Genomic DNA, 20,098 nt, shown 5'->3' with positions numbered 1-20,098 from the left:
GCTTCCTGGACGCCGTGTTATCTGTAAGTCCAACATATTGAAAAGTTAAATCGGTAAACCATGACCCCTCAGATAAGTTAGATGAGTTTCTTATCTGTCCACATCTGTTAACCCCTGAAGCGAACAAGGATTATCTGTGTTAAAATAAAAGTCATGGTGTACTTACAGGCAGAACTTTAATCATGAAGAGTCATCTGATGCAGCAGTGCTTTATCTGGTCTGAAACCTTTAATTGGCTACACACCATTAACCTTCGTTGGCTGAACTGCCATTAACAAAGACACATTTGAGCCCTGGGAATGATAAATTCAAATGATATATAGTTACTGCTGTTACACTGCTACGGTAGCTTGAACATACTGGTAAGATCTGAGATTTATCCCTCCTATGCATATTCTTTCATAGTTGATTTTAATCACTAAGGATAATACATGAATGACTTTACCCCTGATCTCTATGTTTTGCAGAATTGTTTTGCATGCAAGCTTGGTGAATTGACTTCATTAGCATAACTGCTTTTGAGTGGATTTATGATTATGAAAACAAATGTTTTTACCAAATCTACCTTCCCTCCCCACAGCCACATCTCTGCCATGCATAATCATCCACACATGCTGCCCACTGTTTGTGACTCCATACATGAAATCATGCGCATGAAAAGTGCATGCACAAGCTGGGAAAATCTTTTTATATTTCTTTGTCAGTTTGTGTTCGCGCTGACTTGACTGCACGTTTTACATTTTAACTGGTGTCCCACTGAGGTCTGGATGTCCTCGTTTGTCGCCAGTGATGTTCTGTATTTTAATGATGTGCTAAAAGCCTCTGAATGCTTTGGTTTTTAACTGTTTTTTTTTTTTTTTTTCTCAGGTTGGCTCAGATGGAGCGCTCCAATGGCTCTCTGCCCACGGACAGCAGCTCAGCTACAGGAAGCATGTAAGTCATCGTGCAGAAGTCATTTTCAACTAATTTCACTATTGGACTTGTTTCTACAAAACCTAATTTCCACTAAATGTAAAGTGGATGTTATAGTTTCTTTTTTATATATATATAAATTGCATCTCATATATAACATTTCAATCAGAGTTCTCATTGAGTTTAAATTAATTGTATTTAGCCTGCAACACCATTTTTGTTTGAATTTCAAATGAATGCTAAAAATTGTACTTTGTACCCGCTACACTAATGCGAAACATAAATGATGTTCTCCTTTATAAAAAATTGCCATGTGCATTTCTGAATGACATTAAATTAACTTCTTAAAAATGGGAAATAATTTGGACATACTTGAAGAGCTTGAATGTTCATAATTTAGCCACAAAAATGACAAGATTAAGTCGAGTTGTCTCCACAGCGAGCTCTGCATGCAGGGCTGAGCACTGAGAGTATGAGGGAGAAAATTAGTTATAACGCTTTCAGATTAAATGCTATGTGATAGTGTAAGAAGTATGCTAAATACTGCAAAACACCATGTCAATGTTCAGACTTTTTAAGCATAAGAATCTTATAAACAACACAAATGTCAGCCAGTTTAAATTTATTCAAAAATTAAAAACTTTTGGAAGCATGATAATTATGGTATGTTGTTGTAACCTCTAGAGATTTATTGTGTTTTTAGTCCTACAGCCCAAAGTACTCATTTTCTTATTTTTTAATCATTATTTGAGTATTTGCCAGTATTGTCACTATTACATGATTTTCTTTTAAGTGTGCAGCTCAACTTATCAACACTAAATGTGTTCTTCAAAAGTGACAAAGATGGTTTTATAAGTGCAAATAAAATGAGATAAAAGCTTTATAAATCCATAAAACTAATAATTAAACATCTGTGTTTTTTTTTTAGGTTTTAGCTGTCAAATTCAAATATGTAAACATATATATTTAAAATTATCTCTTGAAATCTAGTTTGCCAAATAATCATTTGTAGTTATGTCAAAACACTTTTTTTTTATATAAGTAATGTTCAAGCACTATAAGTTCCTGATTATTTCTGTAAACATGTTTGTGGAAATTAGCTCACAGGCAAACATTTTTGTAGATAGTGAAACTCTTTTTATTGTGGATTAAAGATTTTTTTGAATGGATTAAGCCTTATTTTTATCCATGTGAAAAGGCAGTTTTATGTGGCTAAAGCTTACCTCAAACTCACAAGTGTTCATGTGGAGAGCTGAAAGTTTTGCATCATTATATGTTAAAAGACAATCTTTTAACAATATGTTACAAGATTTGGGATTTCTACAAAGGAAACTCTTCAAAAGAGGAAATATTTGCAGAAAGGCACTTGGGGAAAATGTTTGAGACCTGTGAAAATTCTCAGTAAGGATAAAATTAAACATTTGGCTTTATTGTTTTCTAGATTGCATCCCTTGCTGATGCATCATGGGGCTCACGTCCCAGAGGGAATAGTTTCTTTGCAATAGAAAGTGCTCTGAAGACTTCTAATAGCTGTCCACTCATTGTTCTTTAGTGGATCGATGGGCAGAGAGAGAAAAGCAGGGAACATATTCGGTGTGCAGGTGTCAATGGAAACTGAGAAGGATTTATATTCTTGTTTTGTAAGTTTGGTAATGTGGCACAGACACATTACCACTGCTCCCTTTTGTGCTGTGTACTGTGGCATTTTCAGACGCCGAAGCCATTAACAATCCCTTTTCTTAAAAAAGAAAAAGCGACAAGCGACAGAACACAGTAATGAGGTGAGGAAGATGAAGGTTTGATGAAGGGTAATAGCAGTAAGAAAGTGTATTTAAAACACTGTTATGGATGTGGGTTTGTCCTCCTATTGACTCTGAGAGATGTGCAAGAAAAAAGCACAATTATTCCTAGATTTGAACATTAAAATGATAAAGCACTTTTGTTCCGCTTGTTTATCATGTTAGCTTTAACATATGTTTGATGCAAGCCCTGTAAAGTTGTGAAGATGATTCAACATCAGAATATTCTGAGACATTAAATTTGTCTTCAGAAGTCAAACTTCACAGTCAAAGTGGCATGAGTAAAAATACCAGCAATAGTTATTTGTCACCTTATTGTTGTTCACTGGGAACTGGACCTGCTTTCTTGGATCACCTCTCATCCAAAAAGTTTCTGAATATGATTGAAGTAACAGGTTTACAATTATTTTATCAATGCCACTCCTGTCACGATTAGGATATGTGAGTCATTGTTTTTGCCGTTGTTGCTTATAAAAATATTGCCTTGCAGAACAAATTCAAAAAGGTGCTTTAAGATACAAGGTGTCGCTTGTGAAGGATTAATGTTTGCTCCTACAAAGATGTACATGTCAGATCAGGATGGAGAACTTGACTTTAAATAAATATGTTGTTGCAGCAGCATAATCTCAATCTGAACTATTTTTGAAAATGTAACATGTTGAGTACATTCATTCAGGTTTACATAAAAGGATTTGAGATTCCTATTCAGCTCCTAAATTTTGAATACATTTACCACAGTTTTTTTCTTATTAAATGTTTTTCAATTAATTTTTTTTTCTTAAGTGATCAGAGTATCTTAAAATTGTTAATTATTAATCTATGACCCTCTATTTCCTTTGAGTGAAATTATAACTTGTGAAAATTCCCAATCTTCACAAGTCAGGACATAATTATAAGATAACAGCCAATCACCTGAGTCAGTATCTGCAGGCAGGACAATAATTAAAAAGTAAAAAGAAAACGTAAAACTGGCTCATGACTAATAAGGAAGGACTGCAGTTTATTTTTTGCCATCCAACAGAGAAGAGAGCAGAGGCAAAGATTGGCATCTTGAAGTTTCCATAACAACAATCTGTCTGAAAGACCTTTGAAAACCTCTTTCCCAGGCATGGCAATTATTGTATCAAGAGCTGTATCATTTTGCAGTCAGAACATTGCTGTTCATATGTAGTTTTCTGATAATTGGGTAGCAGAAACATTTAGTCACAATCACTGCTCCACAAGGCATCAGTTCCTAAAGGCAACTCTTGTCTGTAAAATATGGAGTATTTTATGCTACGTCTGTTTGAAAGGCATTTATCTTTCTGCTTTTATTACAAAGATTTTGCATCGCGTAAGCTTTAGTCTCTTTACATTTAACAAGTGCAGTCAAAGTGGCAAATTTATCTTTGCAGAAGATTTTATTTTATGTTCTTTAAAAAACTTTTTTACTACATGCAGGTCAGGGTTTTTTTTTATCTGGTTAAAGATTATCTTTGCTCTTTTGCTGGCTGAAAAAGATATCAGAAATTGTTCATTTTCAGCTCCTCTTTCTTAGTTTTTATGTATTTCTTTCCTATTTAGGTTTTAAAGCTTATATTTGCATGATCACTCTCTGTTGGTTTTTGAGGTCACGCGTGCCACCGAAATTATGCCAATGCTTGACAGCACTGCTGAAGGTAGCAGGATTTCTGTTTATGGAAATCGGCGCGGTTTTTACAGGGATGATTGCGTTTGCCAATTACATGGATGTTTGAGTTTTGGCTCATTTTCTGATTGTTCATATCTCGCAAACACTGTCCTGGACTCGCTGATGGTTTTACAGTGATATCAATAATTGGCTTGTGAGTGTGTTTGGATTCAGCGAGTGTGTTGTTTTTGTTTTGCATTGCTTTTTATCTAAAAGAGAATTCATAATTAGTAAATTAGTATTTTCAGCGACCTCCAGATAAAGCGCAGTTTAGTCATTATTGCTTTGCTTACAATCCTCAACCTGATTCTTTTTTCTTCTGTTTTGTATGTTGCTCTTTGTTCTTGTTCTTCTCTGTTTAATTTCTGACTTTTGAGGCCAGCTTTAATCTCACTGCCATCTCTCTTTCTCTTCAATGCACTTTCATTATTGTTGGTTGCATTCTAATGAGGTTTACCCTTTGGGTACTCAGACTGAATATGGCTTTTAAGTATTTTGCATATGGCTCTCCATTTAGAATCAAACATGAAGAAACGAAAAAAGTTTTAACATATCTCATCACCCACCAAGTTTCTTTCATCATCTTAATACATGTCTTATTTATTTATTTTTTTCCATTCTTCCATGTCTTTGTATCTCACTCTTTCACTCTTGGACTTAGCTTGTGCAGCTCATATATCAGCTGTATTCAGCCCAAGAGGGAATGCTTGCTTTGTGATATGTGATTCTATTGTTGAGTAAAAGGTCTCTTCTGGCACTCAACCTCAACAGGACTAACACTCAAATTCGCAATCTACCACAGCTATTATTTACATTTAATTCCTCTGCTGCACCACCTTATTTTTCTTCTGCCTCTACCCCTGGCCTTTCCTCTTCTTCCCAGGATCTCATAGCAGGGAGTTCTACCCCCCATAGTTCCCATTTTCAGTGGTAATGATCCCCCTCCTGTTTGCCTCCAGATTTGCCTGCCGGGCCCGAGAAACATGCATAATTAGGCTCTCAGTATGTGCAGGACCCCCGTCCCTCGTCCCCAGAATATGGCATTAGTGCCATATTTTAGGTTTCTCAACTGGAGCCTTTTTTCATCATCCCAATTTGTCCTTTCACAGCATCAGAATATTCTAGAGGGAAATGTGTGTTTGTGTTTCCACACATCTCCTGCTGAGATGTGCGAAATTCAACTTACAATAAATATCAGTTTTATTTATTTATGTCATTTTTGTGGAATTTTAAAATGCCAGAATTTTATGAAACATTGTGGAGGTTGACTTTCCTAGAAAGACAGAAAATGTAGAAAAAAAAATGCATAACAAAAAAAAAACCACTCCAAACATTGAGATCTTAATTCTAAAATAAAAATATTCATTGGTAATTATTGACACTGTGGGAGCCATTAATAAGCAGCTTGCCAAATGTCAATACATACACAGCCTTACGGTTTCATAAATAAAAGCTGAGTATGATTAGGCAATGTAGACTAAAAATATCTACCGTATTGTGTGGTATTAATTGTAATATCAGTCCTTCTTGTCAGATCCTTATAAATACAAGTACTTTTCCAAAAATAAAACCTAGCCATTGTTGAAATAGCTGTTTAAGCAGTCCAACTGTACAAGAAAAAGAAAATAAAAATTGTATTAAATCATACTTTTAAATGCATTGATATTTATTATGCATTTGTTGGAATCAACAACAGAAAAGTAGCTTAAGCAGACATGTCACAATCAAGGACACCATGATCTACGTAATCTTTCAGTTTCCAGATTAGGACCAGTTCTTGTGCAACTGCAATCTGAAAATGCAGTTCAAAGAGGTGCTCTGTTTTCTCTGTGTAGATCTTAATGTTAGGAATACAACCCTGGGTTCTTTGAAAAGCATGAAACTGCAGAGTGATTAAAAAACTCCCTTTATACTAGACAAACATCTTCTTTGTGCCCTTTTATGTGAGAAAAGGCAAAATATCTTTTTGAGTAGATGTCTTTAGCTTTATTTATGATTCTCTGAGTTCAATTCAGGGTCATGGAAAACTGCAATTACTGCCTTTTATAAGGGAGAATATTTATAATCTCTTTTATTAGGTAAACTGCAGTCCTTACATTCTGAATATGTACTTAAAAGATGTCAAATGGTTAAACATTTCAAATGAACAATTTCCTGTTCAGAGCAGCCTTTACTAATTTACACATTACCAATGTACCAGAATATGTGCCTGATATTCATATTTTTAGTAAATAAATGTCAGAGAAATACAATATTTTTTATTATTATCTGTTAACCTAAAATTATTTCTTTGAAACATAGAAAAAGTGATTAAGGATGTTAACGAGGACAAGTATGCCATCTCATAGGTCAGAAAATGTAATCTTATCTGCTTTATTTGTGATATGAGCCAAAAGTCAATCGAAAATTTATTGAACTGTCTAGATTAACTTACTTTGTTTTGTTTCACTGTGCATTGATAAATTATTACCAAGGTCTGGGCTGTGCTACATTTTAGTACTTCTCTAATTAAAAAATAATCTTTCTGTGGCTTTGTTACCTAGTCTAGATTCTCTCCCAATGATTTAATGAGCACAGTGTAATTACAATAGTTCCAGCAGTGACTAGAACTGTGAAAGAAGTTCGTTTTTCAAATATATTTATATATACTTTAAATATTAATTTTAAACCAATAAGAATTGTAATGCATCATGGATGAGACGCCTCAACAGAAGCATGTTTGGAAAGTTTTCCAATGTTTAGAGAAATAATAAAAACTGAAGAAAATAACTTTACCGCCTGTAGAGTTCAGATTAGATTTATTTTAATAGATTTACAATATTACAATCAGAAAGACACTGCATAATAGCACTTGCTCTCTAGAAGAACCACGAAGGTCTTGTAAAAGTTTGCTAATTAAAAACATGAACAAAGCCCAGAATTTATTTAAATAGTGCAGATTGAACCAATGAGCTGCACTTTTATTTTAATTATTTAACTAAATACAACGTTCCAGGGAAAACCAACTTCTTAGCATGGAAGAGTCATGGTTTGGGGATATTTTGCTGCAGGAGGATGTGGCCAGCCTCACCACAAGACAAGCCATCTTAGTTTCTTCACTGTATTCCATTGCTAAGATCAGCAACATGTATATCTTAAAATTTTCTTTGCAAGATTTAAATATTTAATGGTGTGTCCTAATTTCTTTCACGACTGTATATGTAAGAGACAAAAATATACTTTCGTCGTTATTAAGATAGCAAGATGACAGTTGAAGCACACTTCAGAAAAAGCTTTATGTGCAGCTGCAGCACAACTGAACTTTCTTTCCTCTTTATTTTCAAGCTGTCTAACTGCCTCTCAAAATAAGTCACTTTAGCAGTGAATAAATCATTTAAAAAGTCAGCTTTCTTCCCTTTTTCCTGAAGTGTGGTTGACAAGTGTTTGATATTCCTCAGAATAAAGGTGACGGCTAGGCTTGAGGAAGACCTGCCACCTCTTCTCATTATCATTGAGATGACAGATAAATACTTATACAGATACCAGACAGCAGCCATTTCTCCTCTTTTCTCATATCTTTTAATCTGTCTGCTGAGCTCTGCTTCTGCCATTCTTTCTCCGTCGCCGATTTCTCCTTTTATTTCTGTAATAATCAGATGGCTGAGACTGGCACGTGTCCCACTAGGGATTATGGAGCTTTCATTGTACCAGATATGCTATAGCTGAAGATCTTTAACATCACACCACATCATTTTATGACGGTGTTTGCAACAGCCGCTGCTATTGTCTTTGTAGCACAGTGTGAAAATCACTAATTTGAGTCTGGAGACTGAAAAATATGTAGGAATAGGTCTGATTTGTGGTTCATTTTGGGCTGGTTAAATCATAAGCGGTCAACAAATGGGACAAATGAGAAGACCAGTTGTTGCAGCATGCATATCTAAGGGCAAATTAGAATCCCAAAAAAACATGCTTGTTTTTGGGTTTTTGAATAAAGGCATTGAAATAGTCCATGCTGAGTAAAATAAACCAGCAAAGAAAATGAAATCATTCCCCCTCCTATATGATCCATTCCGCACTCTAGTTCTTTGCATGTTATGAGTAAAAGGATGTCAATACTGTGCAGATAAAAACACTACATAATATACTAAAGTTGGATGTCAGTAGGACCTGTTGGCTCTGTGAATTAAATTTTTCAGTTTTATTTTTATGATTCACAAAAAACCAGATTATTTTAATGCAATTTGCAAAACAAATGATTAAATCTATATACATGAAGATACATTTTACATTCTGTCCAATCAAAAAAAAAAAATCAACTATATTCATTGTTATCATTCACTGATTGGCAAAAAGATCATGGGTGGTCAAATAAAAAATAAAACTTTTTGCTCCTCATGAATTAATGATCACTGACACAGACGGGATGTTTGGGGTCCTCGCTCGCCTAAGCCTCTGCCCTTCTCACAGGGATGATGAACATGCTCTGATCATCCAGTACTGCCAGACGCTGGGTGGGGAGGGCTCCCCGTCCAGCCAGCCGCAGAGTCCTGCCCAGATACTACAGGCTGTTGAGAGGGAGGAGAGAGGCGAGTTGGAGCGGATCATCGCCCGCCTGGAGGAGGAACAGAGGTGACTTTTAAGCACATCAAAAACAGGATATTCTAACTTAAATTGATTATCATGCCTGATTGTTCAGATTGAGAAAAAAAAAGTTTGTTAAATTATGCAAAAAAACAAGTTTTACGAATGCTGATATTTTACATGAAAATAAAGATAGAGGCTTCATTTCCTTACACTGTGTTTTTGGAATCTGTTCACTTGCTGCGTAGAGCAAAGGAGACTCCAGGTGTACACTTCCTGTAACTCTATTGGCTCTTGCACACAAAGTTTGATTTGTAAATGGTAAGAATAATGACTGCAACGTCTATTGTTGTGGAAATGCTTTTTGCAGAGCCAGGAGCTCGACTGGAGTGATTTAACACTGATTACACACATACACCGGCTCTGTGGGAGAGCCGTGGGAGCTTTACTGCCAGGCTCATAAATGCCAACTTAAGTAAAGCACTGCAGCTTATGGTTCTGCACTGAAAAGGAAAGGAAGGAAGGATGGATGGAGGGAGGTGAGAAATTTGGCCTGGCAGGTCCTTTGCGTTTGTTTACCCACATCAGTAGGAATTAACTGAGGTAGCAGAAAGCAGAGGAAAACGATAATGTAGGACTTTTGTGCCGCATCCCACTGTGAAGGTTCAAACCAAGGTTGCTGAGCTTTTAATTTAATTTGTAATATTTATGAGTTAATGAAGACTAACAAGAATGACAGGTGGTAATCTTGAGAAGGTGATGAGTTATTCAGTCTTCCAGATGTTCATAATAGTTTTATTCTAGCATTTTGCTTCCCCTCCAACTATCTCAGGACACTGCAGAGGGAGTACGAACAGCTAAAAGAACAGCATGGCCAACGAGGCGCCTCAGCTGGAACGCCCTGGGAGTCAGAGGGCCAGTCCACTCATCCTGACGAGGCTGATCTTCTGGCTGAAGCCAAGCTGCTGCGACAACACAAAGGCCGGCTGGAGGCGCGCATGCACATCCTGGAGGAACACAACAAGCAGCTGGAGTCGCAGCTCCACCGCCTACGACAGCTACTGCACCAGGTTGCTGAAGTCTTTCAACTCCTTTGAAATATTTGTCACCAAAATTCAAAAGTTACATGTCAGGAGAAAAGCTATGTATGACATTTGTATTCTCCTGACTTCTTTCTGCAGCTCAAAATGCGTGAATCTGTGTATTCAGACACATATGGTGTATTACTTAGCTTTACAAGTATCATATGCTTTTTAGATTCGAAAAGAATCTTATTTCATCTCACAATGCAACATTTGTTGAAGATCACAGTCTTAAAGAAACCCCACATAGGCAAAAGTAAAAATATAATTAAAAGATTATTTTTTCCTGTTAGCTGTATTTACTATTAATTTATTAGACTTTTTCTGGAAGAGCAGCAGGACAGTAATCACTGTTCACACAAACACCAGCTGATAGGAGCATCTTAGAACAACACATACATTTATTAGAGGAAGCAAAAACTTAAATAAAACAGCAGCATCTAATAATTTAAAAATCCAAACTTGTAGTTAATTTTACACTTCCTCGCTGAATCTTTTTATTTTTGACCTGTTCATAAAAACTAACAACAAGCTGATACATTAGACCTAAATCATATCGCTGCCTTCCTGCCTCCACCATTGATTCCCTCATCTTTCCATCAATACCCTACAGATTTTTGGGGGTCTGCTGACCTAATAGCTCATGGAGGTTAGATTGCTTGTGCAAAGCAAAAAAAAAAAAAAAATCCCAATTGAGAAAACAGACTTTCTGATTGGTGCAAAGCCAGAAACATGGTGGCAGTCTATGATAAGGTGCAGGTTGCTCAATCAGGACCACAATTTCTGAGGAATGTTTCCAAAACCTTGTTGAATGTCTCTTATTTGGAATTAAGGCAGTTCTAAAAGTCTATGTGGATCCCATACTAGCAAGCTGTACCTAATAAAGTGTCCAGTGAATGTGAAGGATGATTCATAGCAAATCCTATTTCAAGGCACTTGCAATTGATATTCTGTTATATGGATTGCTATAAATTCAAAATTATATTAGTCCAGCTCATTCCAATATAATCCAACCACTTCATCATATTCAGATCCAATTGCATGGAGTTCACTTCAATCCTAATTTTAATTTGCTGCAGTCAAATTCAGTTTTCAGAATTATATATTGCCAAATTGATTGAAAAGTTAACTAACGACGTCCAGACGATTGCACTGAGTCTTTGACCCATTACAACAATGAAACAGTAATCCATAAATGTAAAAGACTGAAATGTGGATGAATCAATGTTGTTGGGTACAAAACTGAATCAAAAGAAGTTTCACTTTAGTAGCGTCTTGAAATGTCTGAGCAGTTCCTGTATCAATCGATTACTTTTACTCTAAAATGCGTGAATATGAATTAAGAGCATTTTTGCTGAGTGAAGGAGCAAAATAGAGCCTTTTGAAGCATAAAAGTCTAGAAGAAGCTCCACCTAAACTTCATTAAGTAATATTAGCTGAGTGAAAATTAAACACTAATAATATTGAACAGAATTTGTTACTCCAGGCCGTCAATAAAAAAAAAAAAAAAAAGAATTACAAGTTTTAACCATCCACATTTCTTTTTTCCTACTGATTTGGAAGTTTTGTCACAAAAGCCAAAGATATTTTTTTATGCACACCATGCCACCCTTCTGCTGTTGTTGAGCTTGCATTGGCAGCTTTTCACTCTTTTTGTGTGTGTGTGTGTGTGTGTGTCAAGACTCTGTTGTAAATAAACTGAAGCACAAGCAAGAAAAACCAAAACAGTTCAAGTGAAGTAGATCAAACACTTGACAAAATCTGGCTTTTCTGCAAGAATTTATTTTAAGTCTTGAATTTCTCAGCAAATTGTGAAGTGATTCTGACACAGTCTCTGAAAGACAAACACAAACATAATGCAGCATCAGTGTGAACATATTGCAGCCATCATTTCACTGCATATGAACTGGTATTGTTTGAAATTTGAGTCGCCTGAGACCTAACAAGATGTTGGTGTGTCGTTCTATGAGCTGCAGAAGTTTAATGCCAAGCTCAAGGATGAATTTGAAAGCCCGCCTGATTGCTCGCATTAAATCTACACCCCCAGGGTCGACCAAACCTCTGACCTCAGCTATTTTAAGACGAGCCTTAAGATAACGGGTGAACGCTGTGGCTGTATCCAGGGCTGTCGGCTTTGCTCACGCTGAGGCGACAGCAAATAAAGAGGATGATGGTTATTAGAGATGAGGGGGAAATAAGTTTTCTAGTTTCAGGCAGAAACTCCAAAGAAAATGTGAGTTTTTGATCTTTATAGGTGGAATGTTGCCCTCCAATCTCTTTATTTCATTGATTTATCACCACTGATCCTTATCAGTGATGGCAATTAAGATAGCTTATGATGAAATTCTTCTATTAAAGGTGATTTTGTGAGTCTCGTCCTGTAATTGACCTGTTAAAAAAGCAATTAAAAGTCAGCACAGTCTGTCTTATTGTGACAACTTGTCTGTGTTTACTGTCTGAGTTACTTTGTGCGCTTAGAGCAAAAATGTAACAACATTAATGGAAACTCGTTAAACTTTTATACTGTTTCTTTCAATGTGGGCGCAATAACATTTGCTATATCTTTTGGCAGAGTTTCATAACTTTCATTTCAATCATTTATATTGGATTTTAGGAATTTGTCGCCCACGGGAAAAAAAATAAATCCTTTGAGGTCCTTGAAAGAGTCACGCCAGAGCTTTTATTCTCGGTGGGAAACTTTTAGCGGGGTCTTTGAGAAATGTTTAGATAATTCAAGCCTCAATGTGCCCCCCACTTGCGCACGCTTGAGTTTGTGTTTTGTTTAGATATTTGAATCTTTTTTCTTTTCCTCCTTTTATCAGCCGGAGGTGGACTCGAGAGTAAACGGAGCATCATCCCCCACTGTGCAAGATAGAGGACCACTTATGGAAAACTCAGGTGAGACAATTCAGTCTTGAAGTATTGCACTTAATACACACACCCACACACGCGCACACACACACGCCTGAGTGTCTGTCTTAAATATGAAAATCTACCTCTGAAAATTGAACAATCACTCATAGCTCCGAAAGACAAGGAAAATGATTGTTGCGGTAGGATAGCGAAGTGTATCCTGTTACTGTAAACACGCCTCTCTGTGCCTGTGTGTGCAGAAGAGCTGCTCTCCCCCCCAAACAGCAGCTCTGACCTGGCAGATGTAATGGAGCAGATTAACAACTCCTTTCCTGCATGCAGTCGTAAGTTTCCCAGGCCTCCTCCACCTCCCCCCAGCATCTGCATGTTTGTCAAAAGTCACCGTCTTCTTTTTTTAGTCGGAGAGCTCCCTCTGTTTGGTTTTTTCATTCTTTTCCTAAGCGCATTGTGACTGACTCCAATTAGCCATTCTCTAAAAACAGTTAGTTCTTTCGTGATTTATCCGTGTTTTTATAACTCTCAATTACTGGTACCTTGTTTGACTAGTAAAACGTTTACTAGTGTTTTCATAAGTGATCAACTATGTCTCATAAATATCGGGAACAGCAAATCTTCTTTACGACATGATTGGATTTTCTGGATCTTATGGATAAGTTAATTCCCGTCTTTGAAATGCTGCTGGCCAAACACACTGCGGTTATATCAGCTCATGCTCTTCACAGATAATCTGTCAGGCTGTTGCAGCTCTCAGCAAGTGTTCATGTTCAAGATTTGAACATCAAACAGTGCTCAGGAATCTATCTTTTAAGAAAAGTTAGTTATATCCGAGGTCCATAGCTTTGCTACAAGTCAGTTACCTGTAAACAAATTCAACAGCATTTAATTTTGAGGCATTTATTCCTTTTTTCCAAATAGATATAATCTACTGACCTAATATGTTGTTGTCATATTTTATCCACTAGACATGAGTTTTAAATTCCCACAGACCTGATTTGGTGTGAATTTCTTATTCTCTTGACTCTAGGATCTTGTCACATACCTCAGTGGTAACTGCTAAATCTGGAGTCTGTTTTACCATTAGTAAGATCTAAAATTAAACTTCTGTCCAGTTTTGCTTTTAGAAAGTGTATTCCACAGCTGAAATTTAACTCTTTGAGAGGAGAGAAGTTTTAAGATTTTGAGAAGAAATACTTCAGGGTTTGAGTATGATTGCTGATGCACAACTGAACTTTACCCTCTATGGCTTTTCTGAGTGAAACGTGGATTAACACTCAGCTTTTTGGTTCACTGTTGGCCAGAGCTGTGGTTTTGTTGCAGCACTCGACCTTTGACCTGTTGAGCTTCACTTCCTGATCTGGAAAAGATTCACTGCTCAATCCGTGATCAGAGTGACAAATTTGACCAGATTTACTCACTCAGTTTATTTTTATAAACTGATATTTTTTGGAAAATAGCTGACATTTTAAATATGTCAGCTATTTTCCATATAATATTGATTTTAAAGTTAAGACAGGTCAAACATGCCAAAACAATTTTAAAAATCTCTGCTATGAAGAGAAGAGATTTGTAAAAATGCCTTTTCACACAATTTTCTTGATTAATCAGCATTTCCTATCCATTCCTCACCACTGTGATGATCCTTCACTGTTTATTCCCTCATTGCATCATAAACTCACCATTATCTGCCTACATGCACATTGTCAAATTTGATGTTTAAGAAGTCTGTGTTATGATCCTTTTGAATGAATAGGCTGAAAAATAATCTTTTTGATATTTTAATTTATTATTCTGTATCCTAGTGATATAAAACCTTATTTCCTTTAATTTTAAAGTGCATCTTTTATCATCACTTAAATACCCTATTTGGTATGCTGTAATAAAATAAAACCCTTGTTACACAAATTGAAACAATATTCACTTTTGTGAACGTTAATCAGAGTGATTATAAAAACGCTCAAATATTGAATCGAAGCTCGCCACATTTAGATGGCATTCAATTTTCGGAGTTGGAACTGAGATGAGGGCATTAGTTAAAATCCATTCTAATCTCGCGTGCGCTGCAGCGATATTAGGCTTCAGTTCCTGCTCAGCGCCGAGGCAGCGTGGAATGAGCTGGATGTGTGCATCAAAACGAGGAAGGCACCCACGGGCTGATGATTTACCACTAGACGAATGCAACGAGATGAACTGATAATTCAAAGTGTTAAACTGCTGTTTTGTTTTCTCTCCCACAGCCTCCAGCCTCTCCTCAAGACCACAGGTGAGACGGTTTTCCTCCATCCCAACACCAGAGCTGTAAATTAATCTGCATGCCATTAGCAGCTTGCGCTTTGGTTTTTGTTCTATTGTCTGGCTTGTGTATTACTAATTAGTAAAGATGGATGAAGGTGGAGCAGAGCACATTTTAGAAGTGATTACAGGTGCTGCCATAAAAGCATTTCCCTCCTCAAAGCCGTCACTTCCTTGCATATCAGAAGGTTTGGGGGAACGAGCCGACTAATGGATCTCTGGGGAGTTCCATTAGTCGGCCCCCTGATTCTCCCTGGTTCGAGGCCAGGGCGCGCTTTAAGACAGAAGTACAGTGAAAGCTTTTGCCACTGACCTCTTCACACTGTAATTACTCACCCCTGTCTTGAACTCTGCAGCATCCCAACTTTCTGACAGTTTCTTTTTAACTTCTAATAAAGGTACTACTGGTGGTTTTGGAAAACAGGGACAAACTTTATCTTTGTTCCCTTTTCTTCATTGAACAGTTCAGGTGGTTTGGTCATTCTGCCTGTGAAGTTTTGTGCAAATATTTATGTTTTTAGTATTTATAAACAGTCCGCAAGAAGATAGAATTGATAAATTCCAGGTCTGGATAACTATGGAAAATAAAATACTGTAATGTAATGAACTGTAATTATTACTCCTTTATCCATCCTCTCCTTTGTCCTTCCTTCCAGTCTGCTGCTTTTGGAGGTTATATAATTCTAGTGTGACCACTAGAATAACCTCCATGAATGCATGCTGAACATTTATTTATATATGTGTGCGTGTGTATTTTCCAGTATGGATAAATATGGATTGAGAGTTCTGGACTTTAAAGTCCAGCAAATGTTAAAAGATTGGCATAAAAATGAGTAGGATTCACAGAATAGTCGCATAGCATTAAAATTATTAGGAAGGAAAAACTCCAGCACAATATTTTGTACTTTTCTTTACAGTTTAATAACCAAGAAGATACCCAGCCCTGACAGTTGAACATCCAAAAGTTAATTAAACATTATTATAATCATGTGTTAGTCATATACGATGTTTCACTGTTACAAGCTTGTTACATAAGCATTATTGAATAAACCAAACAGCAGATCTAATTCATTCTGTCGCTCGGATTGCACCACTAACTCATTCAGTTTTCAAAAGTTTTCATTCTTTGCTTGACCTGTTGATCAGGCTCAGATATTTCAGCTTTTTTTTCTGCTGCTCAACGGAATGCACCACGCACTCAGCAACAGAGAGCTACTTCCATTTGCATTAAAAGTGAGAGCACATTTCACGTTTATGACTCATAAACTCCCAGCAGTCCCAATTTATAACGGGATAAAAATAGACATTCTCAAACCAGCACCGTCTGTGGTTTTTCCACTGGTGTCAGAAACTACATTTGATGAATATCTTAGTATTGCATCATGATTATTATTTTTTCTGCTTCAATACAGATTGTAAGATTCTATAGTTTGAATCTAATGTTTACTGTCTCTTATTCCAAGTGTTAACAAGACACACTTTTAGACAGTTGAAACACAGAAATGGCCCATTAAAAAAAGAGAAGAGCAGATTAATCGAAGCAATGAATAAAAGAATCACATTATTTTCTAATGTAATCCAACCCTATCTTTCATTTGATCTGCATTGGAACACTAGAACTTAGACAATGTGTGTGGATATTTCCATATACTGGTTGGAAATCTGTGACATTTGACCTCCCTACACACAAGATACTGCAGCTACAAAGTACACATGGCCTTATCCATCCAGCACCCCCCATCTAACTGCATTAAGACCAGGTTAGTGGTATTATGGTGACTCACCACTGAATATCCCAGCAGTTACTTAATAATACTAATCCACATGAGCCAAATTTAATAAGAATTATATTATTCCTTCTGGGGTCTGGTGTTTTATGTTAATCACAGTTCAGTTTCAGTGGTTAGTCTTACTGATATAACACCCACTCACCATGAATTTTTCATGTTCACACTTTTGTTAAACCTTATTCTTTTTGCCCTTGAACAGTTTGTTATGGAGTCTGTTGGCTTGTGCACAACCCAGTCATTTATAGGTTAAAGTCCAGTTTCTAAGCTGGCAGTTGTGGTTTCATACACGCCCACCACCTCCAGCTTACTGCGTCCCTAATGGACAGTAACTGGATTTAGCCACTTAAGTTCATTTTCCAGCTCTCAAACTTAGATTGCTATCTAAGTAGCAGTGCTCTGAGATGAACACAAAACACCTTTTAGTTGGTTCACTCATCTTCAGGTGAACTCTGAAGACGTTCAGTGTTGTAACAAGATCTGCCTCTCTGTTGGTTTTAAAATGTTAAATTTTATTTTTTTCACAATGATGTATTAATATTTGTTGTTTATTTTTCAGGCCATGTGAAGACCAGTATCATTCCCAAACAAATACAATTCCCTGCCCCAAAATCCCAAAGACGCACAGGAGCAGACAACTGAACTTGTTTCACCATCACGTCTTGTACTATGCAACTGTAGATTGTACCTGAACTTGATTAAACTCGTGTCAGTTTATTTTTTCTTTAGATTTCCAGATGTACTGTATAGCAAAATATGGTTTCTTACAAAAGATTGGTTTGGAATTTGTGATCGGATTTTGCCTTCACTGGGAATCAAACTGTTACATTTTTTTGTCATTCCACTGCTGTGTAACATTTAGCTCCTTTGTATTTGTCCTTGAAAGTAGCATTTAAGGGTGTGGGAACGATTAAAGAAGACACTTGGTGGCTGACAGGATCATTCAGAAATTGTAAAGTCACTTTTAAAATCTGTCCTGTAGCATGTTTGATGTCAAGTTCCCCTTTAAAAGCGCTTAAAATGCCGGCAGACTTTGTCTCAACTCTACCCTTTCTGTGCCTATAAGAGTTTGTCATTCCAAGTGTGGAGCTGCTCTTGAATTATTCTGGGATTGTGCATAAAGATGGAAAGAAAATATAGATTTTAATCTTGGTTTGTAAGAGGCCCGTCACCATTATGTAGAATAGACTTTGTTTTGGAGATATATGTTAATAAATCAGAGTAAAGCCATGACTGCCTTGCTACCTCAGACTCGTAGACACAGTTTTGTTTTTGTGGTTGTCGAAAGCAGTTGTGATCATTTTCAAACATGGACAACCTGGTTTAGCTTTCTAAGCTTTAGCTTACTGTATTGGTGTACACTGCGATGAGGAGTAACCAAGTTATAAATGAAAATAAATAAATAAAAAGTAAACTGTGGGTGTGTGTGGCTTGCAGAAGCTAGTCCCCATGATGAGCATCATCCTTCATGTGTTGTTGGGTTTTCCTCACTGCGTCATGTCGTTGTGATCTATGCCGTTCTGTAAAACTTGTGAGACTGACCAACACTACTATAACCACCTCCAGCTGTCAACTGGTGTTTAGTGATGATTTTTAACGATTATAATCATGATGAATCTTATCATGGCAGAACTGTGTCGCTTCTCCTGAGGTATGTAAAATAGATCGACAACACTACATGTAATATGGCTACATTGTTTTATTCTAAATAAAATTTTTATAATAAATACCCCTCTTCTGTGTGGTTCTTTTTCTCCTTTTTTTTTTTTTTTTTTTTTGCCTTTTATGTTAGCCGTCTACTCGTTGATTAATATTGTAAATATGAAACTAAATAAGCTTTGCTGAATAAATTAGGTTTTTGGGATATTTGTCTCATTACTAGCATCTTCACAGAAGCCATCCAGCTGGAGTCATTAGTATTTATCAAGGGAATTGACCACGCCGGGAGAGGGGTCCATCATTATTACATGTTTGTAGAGAGCCTGCTGAGCTGCACCTGAGAAAATGAATCATTCAGAATGAGTGATGAAAGAATAATTAGCCTTTTCACCTTGTACCATTTGAGTCGGTCTGGCTGTGGTTCAGAGGTGATTTCAGCTGTCCTTCCCCATCCACTACACACTCTTCACTGTTTGTCAGCAAGTTGTTGCCTCCAAGCTGCAGCAGTGCTGGATTGGGCAGTGAGATTTCCTACATAGATAGGAAATGTGTGGATATTTTCCAGCAGTGAGTTTGAAGAGTTCAGAAAAATGCTAGTTTTCCAGACTTTATTCCCAAACCCAATGTCTGAATGATTCTTCCATCTATCAATGTTCCTCTTGAGATATTGCTGTATTGTTATGTGGGATCCTGCAGTTCTTTTACTATTTTTAGTTCTCTACTATTTTCTTTGCACCTTCTGCGTCTCAGTTCTGTTTTTAGAAAGCACAGAATTGAAGAGTCTTGATTTTTGTCCCTGATTTTAGCAGTAAGTCTTCTGGGCATTGGTTTTAGTCAGAATGAGATTAGATCTTTTTCTTTCTTATTTTCGTTCCTATAACTATTCTTACACATGTATTTAATTTATTTTACTAATGTTCTGAGTGTTCTTATAGATAGTGGCTTTGTTGGCAGCAGCTTTTACCGGTTCAATATTTAAAGCTTTATTGTTTTATACTGAACACTTAGAATTTTTGCATTTATGCTTTAAGAGGTTTGCTAATACCTACAGAAGTCATGGAATTCAGGCTTGGAAAGTACCGTTTTGACATGAAGAATGCGTAGAAACAAAGCATATTATGAAAACAGATATTGTGTTTCTCAAAATATCTTAAGTTTAGAGCATGTTAAGTTCTAATGAACAGCTAATCAAGAGAGCTTTCTGCTGCAGGTAAGATGCTGACTACAGTTGACTCCACAGAGCCCTGCATAGAAATAACCTCTCTAAAATCCAATGCAGACTTGTTCTCTACCTTTTTAAATTTTTGCATGATTTCTTTTCGCCTCCAGTCTGTTTAGGTGTGGTGCCTCCCGCCAATCGCTGTAAATCAAAATCTGACCTTGCCTCTTGTATTACACAGTAAAATCAGCCTCTGTAAGCAATCTGTCAGACCAAATTATACCTCCACGGAAAACTTTCTGCAA

General features: G+C 36.7%; 1 protein-coding gene across 13 annotated transcripts in view; it reads left to right on the top strand.

Annotated features, from left to right (window-relative positions):
- Nucleotides 1-18,704, top strand: part of utrn (utrophin) — a 173,086-nt gene extending 154,382 nt beyond the window's left edge. For 12 of the 13 annotated variants that reach the window (XM_055021426.1, XM_055021437.1, XM_055021424.1 and 9 more), the window contains 7 exons: nt 868-933; nt 8,830-8,991; nt 9,776-10,013; nt 12,848-12,923; nt 13,139-13,222; nt 15,134-15,159; nt 17,535-18,704. In XM_055021426.1, the coding sequence (XP_054877401.1) occupies nt 868-933; nt 8,830-8,991; nt 9,776-10,013; nt 12,848-12,923; nt 13,139-13,222; nt 15,134-15,159; nt 17,535-17,543 (661 nt within the window). In that variant the 3' untranslated portion in view covers nt 17,544-18,704. The remainder of the gene's footprint in view (nt 1-867; nt 934-8,829; nt 8,992-9,775; nt 10,014-12,847; nt 12,924-13,138; nt 13,223-15,133; nt 15,160-17,534) is intronic. The other variant, XM_055021431.1, reaches the window with a different exon arrangement.
- Nucleotides 18,705-20,098: the final 1,394 nt, after the last annotated feature.

This window comes from Poeciliopsis prolifica, unplaced genomic scaffold (assembly GCF_027474105.1).
Source record: "Poeciliopsis prolifica strain line A6 unplaced genomic scaffold, Auburn_PproV2 SCAFFOLD076, whole genome shotgun sequence".
Classification (NCBI taxonomy): domain Eukaryota; kingdom Metazoa; phylum Chordata; class Actinopteri; order Cyprinodontiformes; family Poeciliidae; genus Poeciliopsis; species Poeciliopsis prolifica.
This window is presented reverse-complemented; position numbering and strand designations above follow the sequence as displayed.